At 47.9% G+C, this 14,769-nt stretch overlaps 1 protein-coding gene across 8 annotated transcripts in view; it reads right to left on the reverse strand.

Moving 5' to 3' along the window:
• The window catches only part of LOC119942831 (myosin phosphatase Rho interacting protein), a 253,516-nt gene that overhangs the window by 8,768 nt on the left and 229,979 nt on the right, over positions 1–14,769 (reverse strand). For all 8 annotated transcript variants that reach the window (XM_038763815.1, XM_038763816.1, XM_038763813.1 and 5 more), the window contains 4 exons: positions 9,012–9,171; positions 6,502–6,621; positions 5,881–5,967; positions 4,639–4,801 (listed from right to left, as the gene is read on the reverse strand). In XM_038763815.1, coding sequence (XP_038619743.1) covers positions 4,639–4,801; positions 5,881–5,967; positions 6,502–6,621; positions 9,012–9,171 — 530 coding nt within the window. The remainder of the gene's footprint in view (positions 1–4,638; positions 4,802–5,880; positions 5,968–6,501; positions 6,622–9,011; positions 9,172–14,769) is intronic.

A 14,769-nucleotide genomic window follows, 5' to 3' on the forward strand; every position in this document is an offset into this window, starting at 1 on the left:
AAAGGTTACTCAGTCAAATAGCAGAGTAAATAAAAAAATACTCTGAATTTGATCTAATGTATTACCACATAAATACTTAATTTTCAAAGTGTTATCTTTCACCTCCATTTCAGGAAAAAGGCACCTGGCCCTAGCAGATTAGAGAGCTACCATTATGTTGAACTGAAATGGGTTTTAATTACACTAATCAAGTGAGTCAAAATACTTCAAAGAGAGAAGGGAGGTGCTTATGCCAAGGTAAACTTAACTGTTACCTAAGTTTGGGCAAGCCACTTCACTTCTCTGTGCCTCAATTATCTTGTTTGAAGCAGTGTGGTTTAGTGGAGAGAGCAGGGGCTTGGGAGTCAGAGAACATGGGTTCTTATCCCAGCTCTGCCACTTTTCTGCTGTGTGATCTTGGGCAAGCTACTTCACTTCTCTGTAGGTGCTTAACAGATACCATTAAAAAAAGGGGGAGATCCCTGTATCTGCTGTACTGGAATATCTTATTTATGTTCATAATTGCCCCACTTTTGGGCATAATTTAGTATCATTAAAACAGGTCTCTGGGGTTCTTAAGTGCACCAGATACGAAGAATTAGGAAAGTAAGAAGGCACTTGAACCTTCTTCTCTTCCTCTGAAATCTCCCAGGTGCTGCAGTCCACAGTCACTCAATGAATTAACTCAATTCCTGCTCCTCTGGTCCTCTGTAGTTTTAATATAGAACTCCTCCCCATTTGCTTTCTTGCTTCGGCTCTCCACCCTTCCTGTGCCCAGTTATCACTGCCTCCAATCCAGTGGTACAAACAAATCATCTTTCTCTGTAGGTGCTTAACAAATACCATTAAAAAAAAGGGGGAGAGCCCTGTATCTGCTGTACTTGAATATCTTACCTATGTTCATAATTGCCCCACTTTTTGGCATAATTTAGTATCATTAAAACAGGTCTCTAGGGTTCTTATGTGCACCAGATACAAAGAATTAGGAAAGCAAGAAGGCACTTGAACCTTCTTCTTTTCTACTGAAACCTCCCAGGTACTGCAGTCCACAGTCACTCAATGAATTAACTCAATTCCTGCTCCTCTGGTCCTCTGTAGTTTTAATACAGAACTCCTCCCCATTGGCTTTCTTGCTTCGGCTCTCCACCCTTCCTGTGCCCGGTTATCACTGCCTCCAATCCACTGGTACAAACAAATCATCTTTCTCTGTAGGTGCTTAACAAATACCATTAAAAAAAAGGGGGAGAGCCCTGTATCTGCTGTACTTGAATATCTTACCTATGTTCATAATTGCCCCACTTTTTGGCATAATTTAGTATCATTAAAACAGGTCTCTAGGGTTCTTATGTGCACCAGATACAAAGAATTAGGAAAGCAAGAAGGCACTTGAACCTTCTTCTTTTCTACTGAAACCTCCCAGGTACTGCAGTCCACAGTCACTCAATGAATTAACTCAATTCCTGCTCCTCTGGTCCTCTGTAGTTTTAATACAGAACTCCTCCCCATTGGCTTTCTTGCTTCGGCTCTCCACCCTTCCTGTGCCCGGTTATCACTGCCTCCAATCCACTGGTACAAACAAATCATCTTTCTCTGTAGGTGCTTAACAAATACCATTAAAAAAAAGGGGGAGATCCCTGTATCTGCTGTACTTGGATATCTTATTTATGTTCATAATTGCCCCACTTTTTGGCATAATTTAGTATCATTAAAACAGGTCTCTAGGGTTCTTATGTGCACCAGATACAAAGAATTAGGAAAGCAAGAAGGCACTTGAACCTTCTTCTTTTCTACTGAAACCTCCCAGGTACTGCAGTCCACAGTCACTCAATGAATTAACTCAATTCCTGCTCCTCTGGTCCTCTGTAGTTTTAATACAGAACTCCTCCCCATTGGCTTTCTTGCTTCGGCTCTCCACCCTTCCTGTGCCCGGTTATCACTGCCTCCAATCCAGTGGTACAAACAAATCAGCTTTCTCTGTAGGTGCTTAACAAATACCATTAAAAAAAAGGGGGAGATCCCCGTATCTGCTGTACTTGAATATCTTATTTATGTTCATAATTGCCCCACTTTTGGGCATAATTTAGTATCATTAAAACAGGTCTCTGGGGTTCTTATGTGCACCAGATACGAAGAATTAGGAAAGTAAGAAGGCACTTGAACCTTCTTCTTTTCTACTGAAACCTCCCAGGTACTGCAGTCCACAGTCACTCAATGAATTAACTCAATTCCTGCTCCTCTGGTCCTCTGTAGTTTTAATACAGAACTCCTCCCCATTGGCTTTCTTGCTTCGGCTCTCCACCCTTCCTGTGCCCGGTTATCACTGCCTCCAATCCACTGGTACAAACAAATCATCTTTCTCTGTAGGTGCTTAACAAATACCATTAAAAAAAAGGGGGAGAGCCCTGTATCTGCTGTACTTGAATATCTTACCTATGTTCATAATTGCCCCACTTTTTGGCATAATTTAGTATCATTAAAACAGGTCTCTAGGGTTCTTATGTGCACCAGATACAAAGAATTAGGAAAGCAAGAAGGCACTTGAACCTTCTTCTTTTCTACTGAAACCTCCCAGGTACTGCAGTCCACAGTCACTCAATGAATTAACTCAATTCCTGCTCCTCTGGTCCTCTGTAGTTTTAATACAGAACTCCTCCCCATTGGCTTTCTTGCTTCGGCTCTCCACCCTTCCTGTGCCCGGTTATCACTGCCTCCAATCCACTGGTACAAACAAATCATCTTTCTCTGTAGGTGCTTAACAAATACCATTAAAAAAAAGGGGGAGATCCCTGTATCTGCTGTACTTGGATATCTTATTTATGTTCATAATTGCCCCACTTTTTGGCATAATTTAGTATCATTAAAACAGGTCTCTAGGGTTCTTATGTGCACCAGATACAAAGAATTAGGAAAGCAAGAAGGCACTTGAACCTTCTTCTTTTCTACTGAAACCTCCCAGGTACTGCAGTCCACAGTCACTCAATGAATTAACTCAATTCCTGCTCCTCTGGTCCTCTGTAGTTTTAATACAGAACTCCTCCCCATTGGCTTTCTTGCTTCGGCTCTCCACCCTTCCTGTGCCCGGTTATCACTGCCTCCAATCCAGTGGTACAAACAAATCAGCTTTCTCTGTAGGTGCTTAACAAATACCATTAAAAAAAAGGGGGAGATCCCCGTATCTGCTGTACTTGAATATCTTATTTATGTTCATAATTGCCCCACTTTTGGGCATAATTTAGTATCATTAAAACAGGTCTCTGGGGTTCTTATGTGCACCAGATACGAAGAATTAGGAAAGTAAGAAGGCACTTGAACCTTCTTCTCTTCCTCTGAAACCTCCCAGGTACTGCAGTCCACAGTCACTCAATGAATTAACTCAATTCCTGCTCCTCTGGTCCTCTGTAGTTTTAATACAGAACTCCTCCCCATTGGCTTTCTTGCTTCGGCTCCAAACCCTTCCTGTGCCCGGTTATCACTGCCTCCAATCCACTGGTACAAACAAATCATCTTTCTCTGTAGGTGCTTAACAAATACCATTAAAAAAAAGGGGGAGATCCCTGTATCTGCTGTACTTGGATATCTTATTTATGTTCATAATTGCCCCACTTTTGGGCATAATTTAGTACCATTAAAACAGGCCTCTGGGGTTCTTACGTGCACCAGATACGAAGAATTAGGAAAGTAAGAAGGCACTTGAACCTTCTTCTCTTCCTCTGAAATCTCCCAGGTGCTGCAGTCCACAATCACTCAATGAATTAACTCGATTCCTGCTCCTCTGGTCCTCTGTAGTTTTAAAACAGAACTTCTCCCCATTTGCTTTCTTGCTGCGGCTCTCCACCCTTCCTGTGCCCGGTTATCACTGCCTCCAATCCAGTGGTACAAAAAATCTTCTTTTTGATTCCCCCCCCCCGCCCTCGCCCTCAAAAAACAAATCAACGCTCTAAGCAGTCTTGTTTTACCTACTGATGAGCTGGAGACCTCAGCTAATAGGAGTTCAAAACACAACATCATCAGTTGTAAGGTTATACCTTACTCTCTTGAGAGACCATCTGAAGCTCGTTACTACCAACCAGTAAACTTAGCTTTAGAGAATCTACACTCCCGAGCTGGTAAGCTCCTGTGGGCAGGGGACGCCTCTTCCAGCTCTCTTCTACTGTACTCTTCCAAGTGCTTTGTACAGTGCTTTGCACACAATATGTGCTCCATAAACAGTACTGACTGATTGGGCCCCATGTCCAACTTGTGACCATGTGGTTCACTTCCCTCCCACATTTAAAAACCCTGGCCTAGATTACATGAAACCAACAGCACGTGCCGATATGCAAAGTTGAATCCGCTCAAGCATCCATCTAGTTTTATTAGTAGAAGCTCAAGAGACGCCAAGAGCTTAAAAGGCGCGTCCAAGTTTACGCAGTGAGGCTGTGGCCAACCAGATGTCCTGCTTTTGTCCCGGGAATTAAACAGCCTCCCGTACTATTTGTCCAATTTGTTCAACATGTAAATGCAGGTCTCAACTCAGCAATAAGAGAACCCCCTCCAGGATCCAAAAGAGCCAATAAAACCCCATGACCAAACTGTATCAAAAACGGTATCGCACAGCTCGGAGCACGTCGACACCCGAACCCCGAAGGAATGACGTTAGTTATGAAGAACCGAACTGACCGTATCCTGATACTGTGGTGTTCTCGGGGGATTTTTCACCCAGTGCTTCTGTGGCCGCCTTTAGCTGCTCTTTCAACCTGCTGATGTCACAGTCTGCTTTCGCTTTCACAATGCTCAGCTCTGTGTAGATGTCTTTGTACTTATCGCTGGCATACTTCTTATCCTGGGGAACAGCAAAGGAGGGAGGTACCATCACCGACCAGGCTGAGATTAAGCCACCTAACCAACCACACGACATTCTCCCCGGAAAATGAGACGCTTTTAGAAGATGAGCGTACAGAGCACTGGAATCTGCTATATATTATTACTGATCCTCAACTCCTCATCGGCTCATAGGGACTGAAAAATCTAAGAACTGAACAGCCCTCCACCCGTCCTTCCAATACCCTCTCTGGGGTCAGGACTTGCTCAGAAGTGCCAGGTTAGGGGGGCAAAGCCTGGCCCAGTCTGGTTCCGGACACCCTTTTTCGTCCAGAATAATTAGAGAATTCTTGGGGTTCTCCTCCTCTTGAAATGAGCTTGTTTTGGAGAATCAGTTGAAGAACCCAGTCGTTCACTTGAGCCAATTCCAAAAGGCCCACCACATTTTCTCCTAGAACGGAAAGGATGCATGGTCCGGCCAAACCAGAACCTGTATCCCTAAATCTCCAAGGCGGATGCAACTTAGGCTTCTACCTGGAAATTATGGCGAAAGTTTAGTTTAGGTCTGCCCGGCAGGGTCAGACACGCTCCTCAGAATGCGTGTCCACGATGTCAGGAGGCCGGCTGGAGCCGCCAGAGGGGAGGGTCACCGAAATGCAGTCCACTCAGCACTTCTAGACTGTGAGCCCGCTGTTGGGTAGGGACCGTCTCTGTATGTTGCCAACTTGTACTTCCCAAGTGCTTAGTACAGTGCTCTGCACATAGTAAGCGCTCAATAAATACGACTGAATGAATGAATGAATGAACGAACTCGCAATCCACCCTGGAGCGAGCTCCCCCGGCCCCGCTCTCTAGACTGTAAGCTCGTTTTGGGCAGGGAATGTGTCGGTTTATTGTTATATTGCACTCTCCCAAGAGCTTAGTACAGTGCTCTGCACACAGTAAGCCCTCAATACGATTGACTGACAGAATGACCCTGGGCCAGAGCTTCTGACCAGGCCCTTGGCGGCGGCTGCTTCGCCTGGGCCCTCCCCAGCTGGCACCGGTCCCAGCCCCCAACCCAGCGGACCCCCACCTCCCGGCCGGGCGACCCAGCTTTACCCTCAGTGCTGTCTGCAGCTCATCCTTCAGAGAGCTGATTTCTTGCTTCAGGTATTGGATTTCCGATTCCTTGACCCGCAATAGGACCTGCGGTTGAGCAGAAACAGAAGGGGTTGCTCATATACAAAGGATCAGCGGAGCTTACGGTGGGAACAAGATGAAGCCCCACATCCACCTGATCACGGGGGGCAAGCCAGGACTGCGCTGGGCAGAGAGAGCTGCTCCGGCTAAGCGCTTAGTCCAGTGCTCGGTCCACAGCAAGCATTCAATATACTCCCAGACTGATTCTGAGCGGCGACAGGTCGCCACAACTGGGGCCTCTGAACCACCATTTTTGAACAGCTTCTAAATCATCCGCTCCCTTTCAGAGCTTGCCCCCACTTTAAAGAGGGGAAAGGGGAGAAAATATTCTGCATCCGTTGGGACACGGCTAGTGAGGCCGGTTCTGTGATTAAGCCTGACGCGGGTCTCTCGGCTGGAGGACTAATTGCGGAGATTTCGGGTCTGGGCAAGGACCAAGAGAACCCAAAACCTCAGCCGTTTTCACTCTCAGGGGTCGGGATTTGGTAGCCGGTGGCCCAGGCTGGGGAGGAGGAGGAGGAACCGGGTAGGGACAGTTACCTCTAACTCGTAGGCGTCCTTGCCCTGCGTGAGAGGTGACCCAGCAGCCTCTCCTCCGCCCTCCCCCATCAGTAGCGTTCGTAACCGTGTGATCTCCGCAGCCAGGCGGTTATTTAACTCCTGGAAAAGAGGGAGACGCATCAGTAGGCTCAGTAGATGCTGAGTGTGTCATCCGTGTTAATCACGAAAATCAACGCCAGTAACCCTTAGGAAACCGGGGGGGGATGGACCGTCATCTAACACCGCAAGGGAGGGCTACAAAGGCAAAGAAAATGAGAGTGAAAATAGACCGTTGACATTCAACGTGCACTGAAATGGCCAAAAGAATCAACTCTTTCCAAGTCCCCTGTCAGAAAGGTTATGTATATGTTTGTACATATTTATTACTCTATTTTACTTGTACACATTTATTCTATTTATTTTATTTGGTTTATATGTTTTGTTTTGGTGTCTGTCTCCCCCTTCTAGACTGTGAGCCCGCTGTTGGGTAGGGACCGTCTCTATATGTTGCCAACTTGGACTTCCCAAGCGCTCAGTCCAGTGCCCTGCACACAGTAAGCGCTCAATACATACGACTGAATGAATGAATGAGTTGGATGGGAAGTAATGAAGACAGCTTGTTAAAAGAACCAACAACTCGTACACCACTCCAGAAACCGAGGGGTCCAGGCTGGGCTGCCGGACATTTGCGGGGCCAGGACTTGGGAAGGGGCTGAGAAGAGCCGACGGGGTGGAAGAAGAAGGGTCGGATACCGGGCCCGGGCGACGGCAGGCCAGCTCTGGATTTAGGGGAGAACTTCCTGACCAACGGAGAGAGTAAACTGAGGAAGGGCCGAACACGGGGGAGGGCTCAGCGGAAACTGCAGCGGCCTAGGCCTCCGAAATACAGGCAGGGACTCAAAACGAGATTCATCAGGGTGGTCTAGGGGTTAGAGCGCGGGCCTGACAGTTAGAAGGACCTGGCTCTGTCACTTGGCTGCTGTGTGACCTTGGACAAGTCACTTCACTTCTCCGTGCCTCAGCTACTTTACCTGGAAAACGGGGACTAAGACTAGGAGCCCCAGGTGGGACAGGGGCTGGGTCCAGCCTGATTTGCTTCTAATAATAATAATTGTATTTGCTAAGAATTTACTAGGTGCCAAGCACTGTTCTAAGCACTGGGGGAGGTTCAGTTTGTCCCAGGTGGGGCTCACACTCTTAATCCCCATTTTACAGATGAGGTAACTGAGGCACAGAGAAGTGACTTAATATGTTTGTACAGATTTATTACTCTATTTTACTTGTACATATTTACATATTCTATTTATTTTATTTTGTTAATATGTTTTGTTGTCTGTCTCCCAGTTCTAGACTGTGAGCCCGCTGTTGGGTAGGGACCGTCTCTAGATGTTGCCAACTTGGACTTCCCAAGTGCTCTGCACACAGTAAGCGCTCAATAAATACGATTGAATGAATGAATGAATGAATAATAATAATAATAATAACAATGGCATTTATTAAGCGCTTACTATGTGCAACACACAGTTCTAAGCGCTGGGGGAAGTTACAAGGTGATCAGGTTGTCCCACGGGGGGCTCACAGTCTTCATCCCCATTTTACAGATGAGGGAACTGAGGCACAGAGAAGTGAAGTGACTTGACCAAAGTCACACAGCTCACAAGTGGCAGACCCAGGACTAGAACCCACGACCTCTGACTCCCAAGACCGTGCCGTTTCCACTGAGCCACTAAGAAGCAGCGTGGCTCAGTGGAAAGGGAACGGGCTTTGGAGTCAGAGGTCGTGGGTTCAAATCACGACTCCGCCACTTGTCAGCTGTGTGACTTTGGGCAAGTCACTTCACTTTTCTAGACTGTGAGCCCACTGCTGGGTAGGGACCGTACCTAGATGTCGCCAGCTTGTACTTCCCAAGCACTTAGTACAGTGCTCTGCACACAGTAAGCGCTCAATAAATACGATTGATTGATTGATTCTCTGGGCCTCAGTTCCCTCATCTGTAAAACGGGGATGAAGACTGTGAGCGCCACGTGGGACAACCTGATCACCTTGTAAACTCCCCTGCACTTAGAACAGTGCTTTGTACATAGTAAGCGCTTAATAAATGCCATTATTATTATTACTATTATTAGTCTATTCACTCCAGTGCTCAGTACAGTTCCTGGCACATAGTAAGCACATAACAAATACCACAATTATTATTATTAGGACTAATTCAGACCTCCCACAATGGAGGAGCCCTGGGTTCATCTCAGGGCAGGTAGGGGAGGCCCACCCTCGCCAGATACCTCCCCCCTGCCTTATTCTGGACAGTCTCACGTGGTCGGGGAAGAAACAGTAAGCTCCTTGTGGGCAGGAATCACACCTATCCACTCTACTGTACTGTACTCGCCCAAGCAGTGCTCCGCACACAGTGTAGCGCTCCATAAATCCGACTGACTGACGGACCGATAAATACGACGGACCGACTGAGGGCCGGGGAGCCCTTGGGCCCCGCGGGGCAGCTGGTCTCCCACCTGATTGTGCGCGTTGAGCTCCTGGTTCTCTCGCTGACACTGGCGAAGGGCCTGCCTCTCTGCCTCCAGGGCTTGAGCCAAGTGAGCGTTCTCCAAGCACTTCTGAGAGTACTGTTCCGACAGCACCTCCAGTTCCCGCTGGACGGACTGCAACTCTTCCCTGCGTGGAAACAAGCCCCGGCCCCACTGTCCATTGGCACCCGTTTCTTCTTTCTGGGACGGTAAAATACTGGTTGCCCAGTAGCCAGAAATCCCTCCCCGCCAAATAATAAGAAATAATAAAGCCCCGGCCCCACTGCCTATTGGCACCCGTTTCTTCTTTCTGGGACAGTAAAATACTGGTTGCCCGGTGGTCAGAAATCCCTCCCCGTCAAATAATAATGAATAATAAAGTCCCGGCCCCACTGTCCATTGGCACCCGTTTCTTCTTTCTGGGATGGTAAAATACTGGTTGCCCGGTGGTCAGAAATCCCTCCCCGCCAAATAATAAATCCCCGGCCCCACTGTCCATTGGCACCCGTTTCTTCTTTCTGGGACGGTAAAATACTGGTTTCCCGGTGGTCAGAAATCCCTCCCCGCCAAATAATAAGAAATAATAAAGCCCCGGCCCCACTGCCTATTGGCACCCGTTTCTTCTTTCTGGGACAGTAAAATACTGGTTGCCCGGTGGTCAGAAATCCCTCCCCGTCAAATAATAATGAATAATAAAGTCCCGGCCCCACTGTCCATTGGCACCCATTTCTTCTTTCTGGGATGGTAAAATACTGGTTGCCCGGTGGTCAGAAATCCCTCCCCGCCAAATAATAATAAATAATAAAGCCCCAGCCTCACTGTCCATTGGCACCCGTTTCTTCTTTCTGGGACAGTAAAACGCTGGTTGCCCAGCGGTCAGAAATCCCTCCCCGCCAAATAGTAATAAATAATAAAGCCGCAGCCCCACTGTCCATTGGCACCCATTTCTTCTTTCTGGGACGGTAGAATACTGGTTGCCCGGCAGCCAGAAATCCCTCCCCGCCAAATAATAATAAATAATAAAGCCCCGGCCCCACTGTCTATTGGCACCCATTTCTTCTTTCTGGGATGGTAAAATGCTGGTTGCCCAGTGGTCAGAAATCCCTCCCCGCCAAACAGTAATAAATAATAAAGCCCCGGCCCCACTGTCCATTGGCACCCGTTTCTTCTTTCTGGGACGGTAGAATACTGGTTGCCTGGTGACCAGAAATCCCTCCCCGCCAAATAATAATAAATAATAAAGCCCCGGCCCCACTGTCTATTGGCACCCATTTCTTCTTTCTGGGACGGTAAAATACTGGTTGCCCGGTGGCCAGAAATCCCTCCCCGCCAAATAGTAATAAATAATAAAGCCCCGGCCCCACTGTCCATTGGCACCCGTTTCTTCTTTCTGGGACGGTAGAATACAGGTTGCCTGGTGGTCAGAAATCCCTCCCCACCAAATAATAAGAAATAATAAAGCCCCGGCCCCACTGTCTATTGGCACCCATTTCTTCTTTCTGGGACGGTAAAATACTGGTTGCTCGGTGGTCAGAAATCCCTCCCCGCCAAATAATAAATCCCCGGCCCCACTGTCTATTGGCACCCGTTTCTTCTTTCTGGGACGGTAAAATACTGGTTACCCGGTGGTCAGAAATCCCTCCCCGCCAAATAATAAGAAATAATAAAGCCCCGGCCCCACTGTCCACTGGCACCCATTTCTTCTTTCTGGGACGGTAAAATACTGGTTGCTCGGTGGTCAGAAATCCCTCCCCGCCAAATAATAAATCCCCGGCCCCACTGTCTATTGGCACCCGTTTCTTCTTTCTGGGACGGTAAAATACTGGTTACCCGGTGGTCAGAAATCCCTCCCCACCAAATAATAATAAATAATAAAGCCCCGGCCCCACTGTCCATTGGCACCCGTTTCTTCTTTCTGGGACGGTAAAATGCTGGTTGCCCGGTGGTCCGAAATCCCTCCCTGCCAAATAATAATAAATAATAAAGCCCCAGCCCCACTGTCCATTGGCACCCGTTTCTTCTTTCTGGGACGGTAAAATACTGGTTGCCCGGTGGTCAGAAGTCCCTCCCTGCCAAATAATAATAAACAATAACGATGGCATTTGTTAAGCGCTTACTATGTGCAAAGCACCGTTCTAAGCTCTGGGGAGGATACCAGGTGATCAGGTTGTCCCTGAGGTAACTGAGGCACAGAGAAGTTAAGTGACTTAATAATAATAATGATGATGATGGCATTTATTAAGTGCTTACTATGTGCAATGCACTGTTCTAAGCGATGGGGAGGATACCAGGTGATCAGGTTGTCCCACGTGGGGCTCACAGTCTTAATCCCCATTTTACAGATGAAGTAACTGAGGCATGGAGAAGTTAAGTGACTTGCCCAAAGTCACACAGCTGACAATTGGCGGAGCCAGGATTTGAACCCATGACCTCTGACTCCCAAGCCCGGGCTCCTTCCATTGAGCCACGCTGCTGAACGCTGATACACATAATAACGGTAATAATAATGATGATGATGATGACGGTACTTGTTAAGGACTTTGCCAGGCACTGTATTAAGCCGCTGGGGTAGATACAGCAAATCGATTTGGACCCAGGCCCTGTCCCATGTGGGGCTCACAGTCTCAATTTACAGATGAGGTCACTGAGGCACGGGGGAAATGACTTCCCTAAGGTCACACAGCAGAAAAGTGGCAGAGGCAGGATTAGAACCCATGACCTTCTATCCATTACGTCATCTACTAGTGATATACACAGACTGCATTAATATATAGTCAGAGAATTTATAAACCACTATGTGTCAAGCACTGGGGTGAATATAGGACAATTAGATCAGACACGTCCGGGGGAGGCAGTGTGGCCTACTGGATGTAGCTTGAGCTTGGGAGTCAGGGGGCCTGGGTTTTCATTCTAAACTCTCCACCTGCCTGCTGCGTGACCTTGGGCAAGTCACTTAACTCCTGTGCCTCAGTTTCCTCAACTGCAAAATGGGGGTTCAACACCTGTTCTCCCTCCTACTCAGAACTGCGTGAGAATGAGCGCGGCTCAGTGGGAAGAGCCCGGGCTCTGGAGTCAGAGGTCATGGGTTCGAATCCCGGCTCTGCCACATGTCTGCTGTGTGACCTTAGGCAAGTCACTTAACTTCTCTGCACCTCAGTTCCCTCATCTGTAAAATGGGGATTAAAATTGTGAGCCCCATGTGGGACAGCTTGATCACCTTGTACCCCTCCCCCCCAGCGATTAGAACAGTGCTTTGTACATAGTAAGCGCTTAACAAATGCCATTATTAATTAATTGACCCACACGTGGATCGGGGACTGCATCCAACCCGATTAACCTGTATCTACCCGGGCGCTTAGAGAAGCAGCGTGGCTCAGTAGTAAGAGCCCGGGCTTTGGAGTCAGAGGTCATGGGTTCAAATCCCGGCTCCGCCAATGGTCAGCTGTGTGACTTTGGACAAGTCACTTAACTTCTCCGTGCCTCAGTGACCTCATCTGTAAAATGGGGGTTAAGACTGTGAGCCCCCCTGTGGGACAACCTGTTCACCTTATACCTCCCCAGCGCTTAGAACAGTGCTTTGCACATAGTAAGCGCTTAATAAATGCCACTATTTTTTTTTTTTTTAGAACAGGGCTTGACACATGGTAAGTACTTAAATACTCCATTAAAAAAAAATCTCTGTCTGGGGCCCTTTCTACGAGGGAAGGAGAGAGGTATCTTTTCCCCATTTTTCAGGGGAGGAAACTGAGGCAAATAAGTGAACTGCCCGACTAGCACCTGGGCGTCCTGATTGCTGGTCCTGTTCTTTCCCCTTGGCCTCCCTGCCAAATAACAGTTACCCATCTTTGTACCACGACTCTAAAGATGTTCCATTGCTAGATCAAGTGAAAACAGGAAACCACTCCTGATTTTTTATACTTGTTCCCTCTCAGAGGGGATCCACCCCATCAGGCAATCCTTCTGAGGCGGCTGGAAGTGGAGCTTAATCCTAATTTTGAAGCTTCCTGCCTTTGACTTTGGCTCAACTGACTACAGGACATGAGGCTCGGATCTGTTGAAGACACCTAACTCGGCTGTAAACATTCGGCTGCCAGAGATCAACGTTGCCTGTGAGAGAGCCTTTCACAGGGTTTCAAAGCTCCAGGCCCGCGACAGCTGCAAACTCAACCCACTTTTGTTGAGTCCAACGGTGGCATGTTCAAATGCACTCACTATCAATTTATTTGACTACATAATGAGCACCGGCCTGTGCGGATTTCCAATAAACACAACTGACGAGCTGACTTTTTCGCTTCAAGGACACTGTACTTTCCTCTCTATCGAAAAGCAAACAAATCACCAACCTGGAAAACCCCCCCACGACCTCCCAATCTCAGGACAAATAGGAAATATCCCCTTCTGGATTGCATTAGCAGGACTTAAGCTCCCTGGGGGGGCCGAGCCCGTTGAGGGGTGGTACTGACAACCACGCAGTGCCCACCCCAAGGGTGCTGGGGAGCTATCGGGGTCGGGACGGAGGTTCCTTTTCAGAGTCAGAGGGTCATGGATTCTAATCCCGGCTCTGCCACATCTCTGCTGACCTTGGACAAGTCACTTCACTTCTCTGGGCCTTAGTTACCCCACCTATAAAATGGGGATTGAGACTGTGAGCCCCATGTGGGACGTGACTGTGTCCAACCTGATTACCCTCTCTCTACCCCAGTGCTTAGGACGCACTTAAATACTCCATTAAAAAAAATCTCTGTCGGGGGCCCTTCCTACGAGGGAAGGAGAGAGGTATTGCCCGGCTGGTACATAGAAAGCTCTTAATGATTATCGTCATCGCCGTTACTATCTGTAAATCTCAACTGCCCAAGCGAGATCTAGAAGAATGCTCGGGACCACTTTAAGCGATCTCCGCTTGATGGGTTCCTTTGTAATCCAGTTCCGCTGATGATTTACTTTAAAATGATTCCTGGAAACGGGGTGATTATCGGAAACTGCCCTCCATTCTTCCAACCAGGACAAAGTAAGCGCTTAACAAATACCATTACAAACCAACAGGCAGGTCGGCACCCAACCCCGCTCAGTGGCAACTGCAGAGGGAAAAGCAACCCCCTTAATAATAATAATAATGGCATTTATTAAGCACTTACTATGTGCAAAGCACTGTTCTAAGCGCTGGGGGATACAAGGTGATCAGGTTGTCCCCTTCTGTTCTGACGCTATATACGGCTGGTTCTAGAGGAGAATCATTGTACTCAGGGCGCAGCCAGCCACTCGGCTGAAGACCTGGGTTCTCATCCCGGCTCCACCACCGCCCACTGTACGATCTTGTGCAAGCCACTTGACTTCCCGATGCCTCAGTTTCCTCATCTGTAAAATGGGGATTAAGATCGTGAGCCCTCTATGGGACAGGGACCATGTCCAACCTGATTATCTTGTATCTATGCCGGCGCTTAGAACAGTGCCAGGCAAGTAGTAAGTGCTTAACAAATACCACTGTGAGCCCTACGTGGGATAAGAACTATGACTGATCTGACGACCTCGTATGTACCCCAATGCTTAGTATAGTCACAGGAACTTAGTAGTGCTTAACCAATACCACAATTCTATTTATTGCCGCCGGGCAGTGCTGAGGTGGGAGGAGAGCCGCAGATGCCGCACAACAGATGTGGGGTAGGCCTGATCCTAACCCTCAAACCGTTACCACATGCTGATGTTGGTGAATGCCTGCCACCCCCCTCCCTTCCCACAAACTGGCACC

The sequence above is a fragment of the Tachyglossus aculeatus genome, chromosome 21 (genome assembly GCF_015852505.1).
Source record: "Tachyglossus aculeatus isolate mTacAcu1 chromosome 21, mTacAcu1.pri, whole genome shotgun sequence".
Lineage (NCBI taxonomy): Eukaryota > Metazoa > Chordata > Mammalia > Monotremata > Tachyglossidae > Tachyglossus > Tachyglossus aculeatus.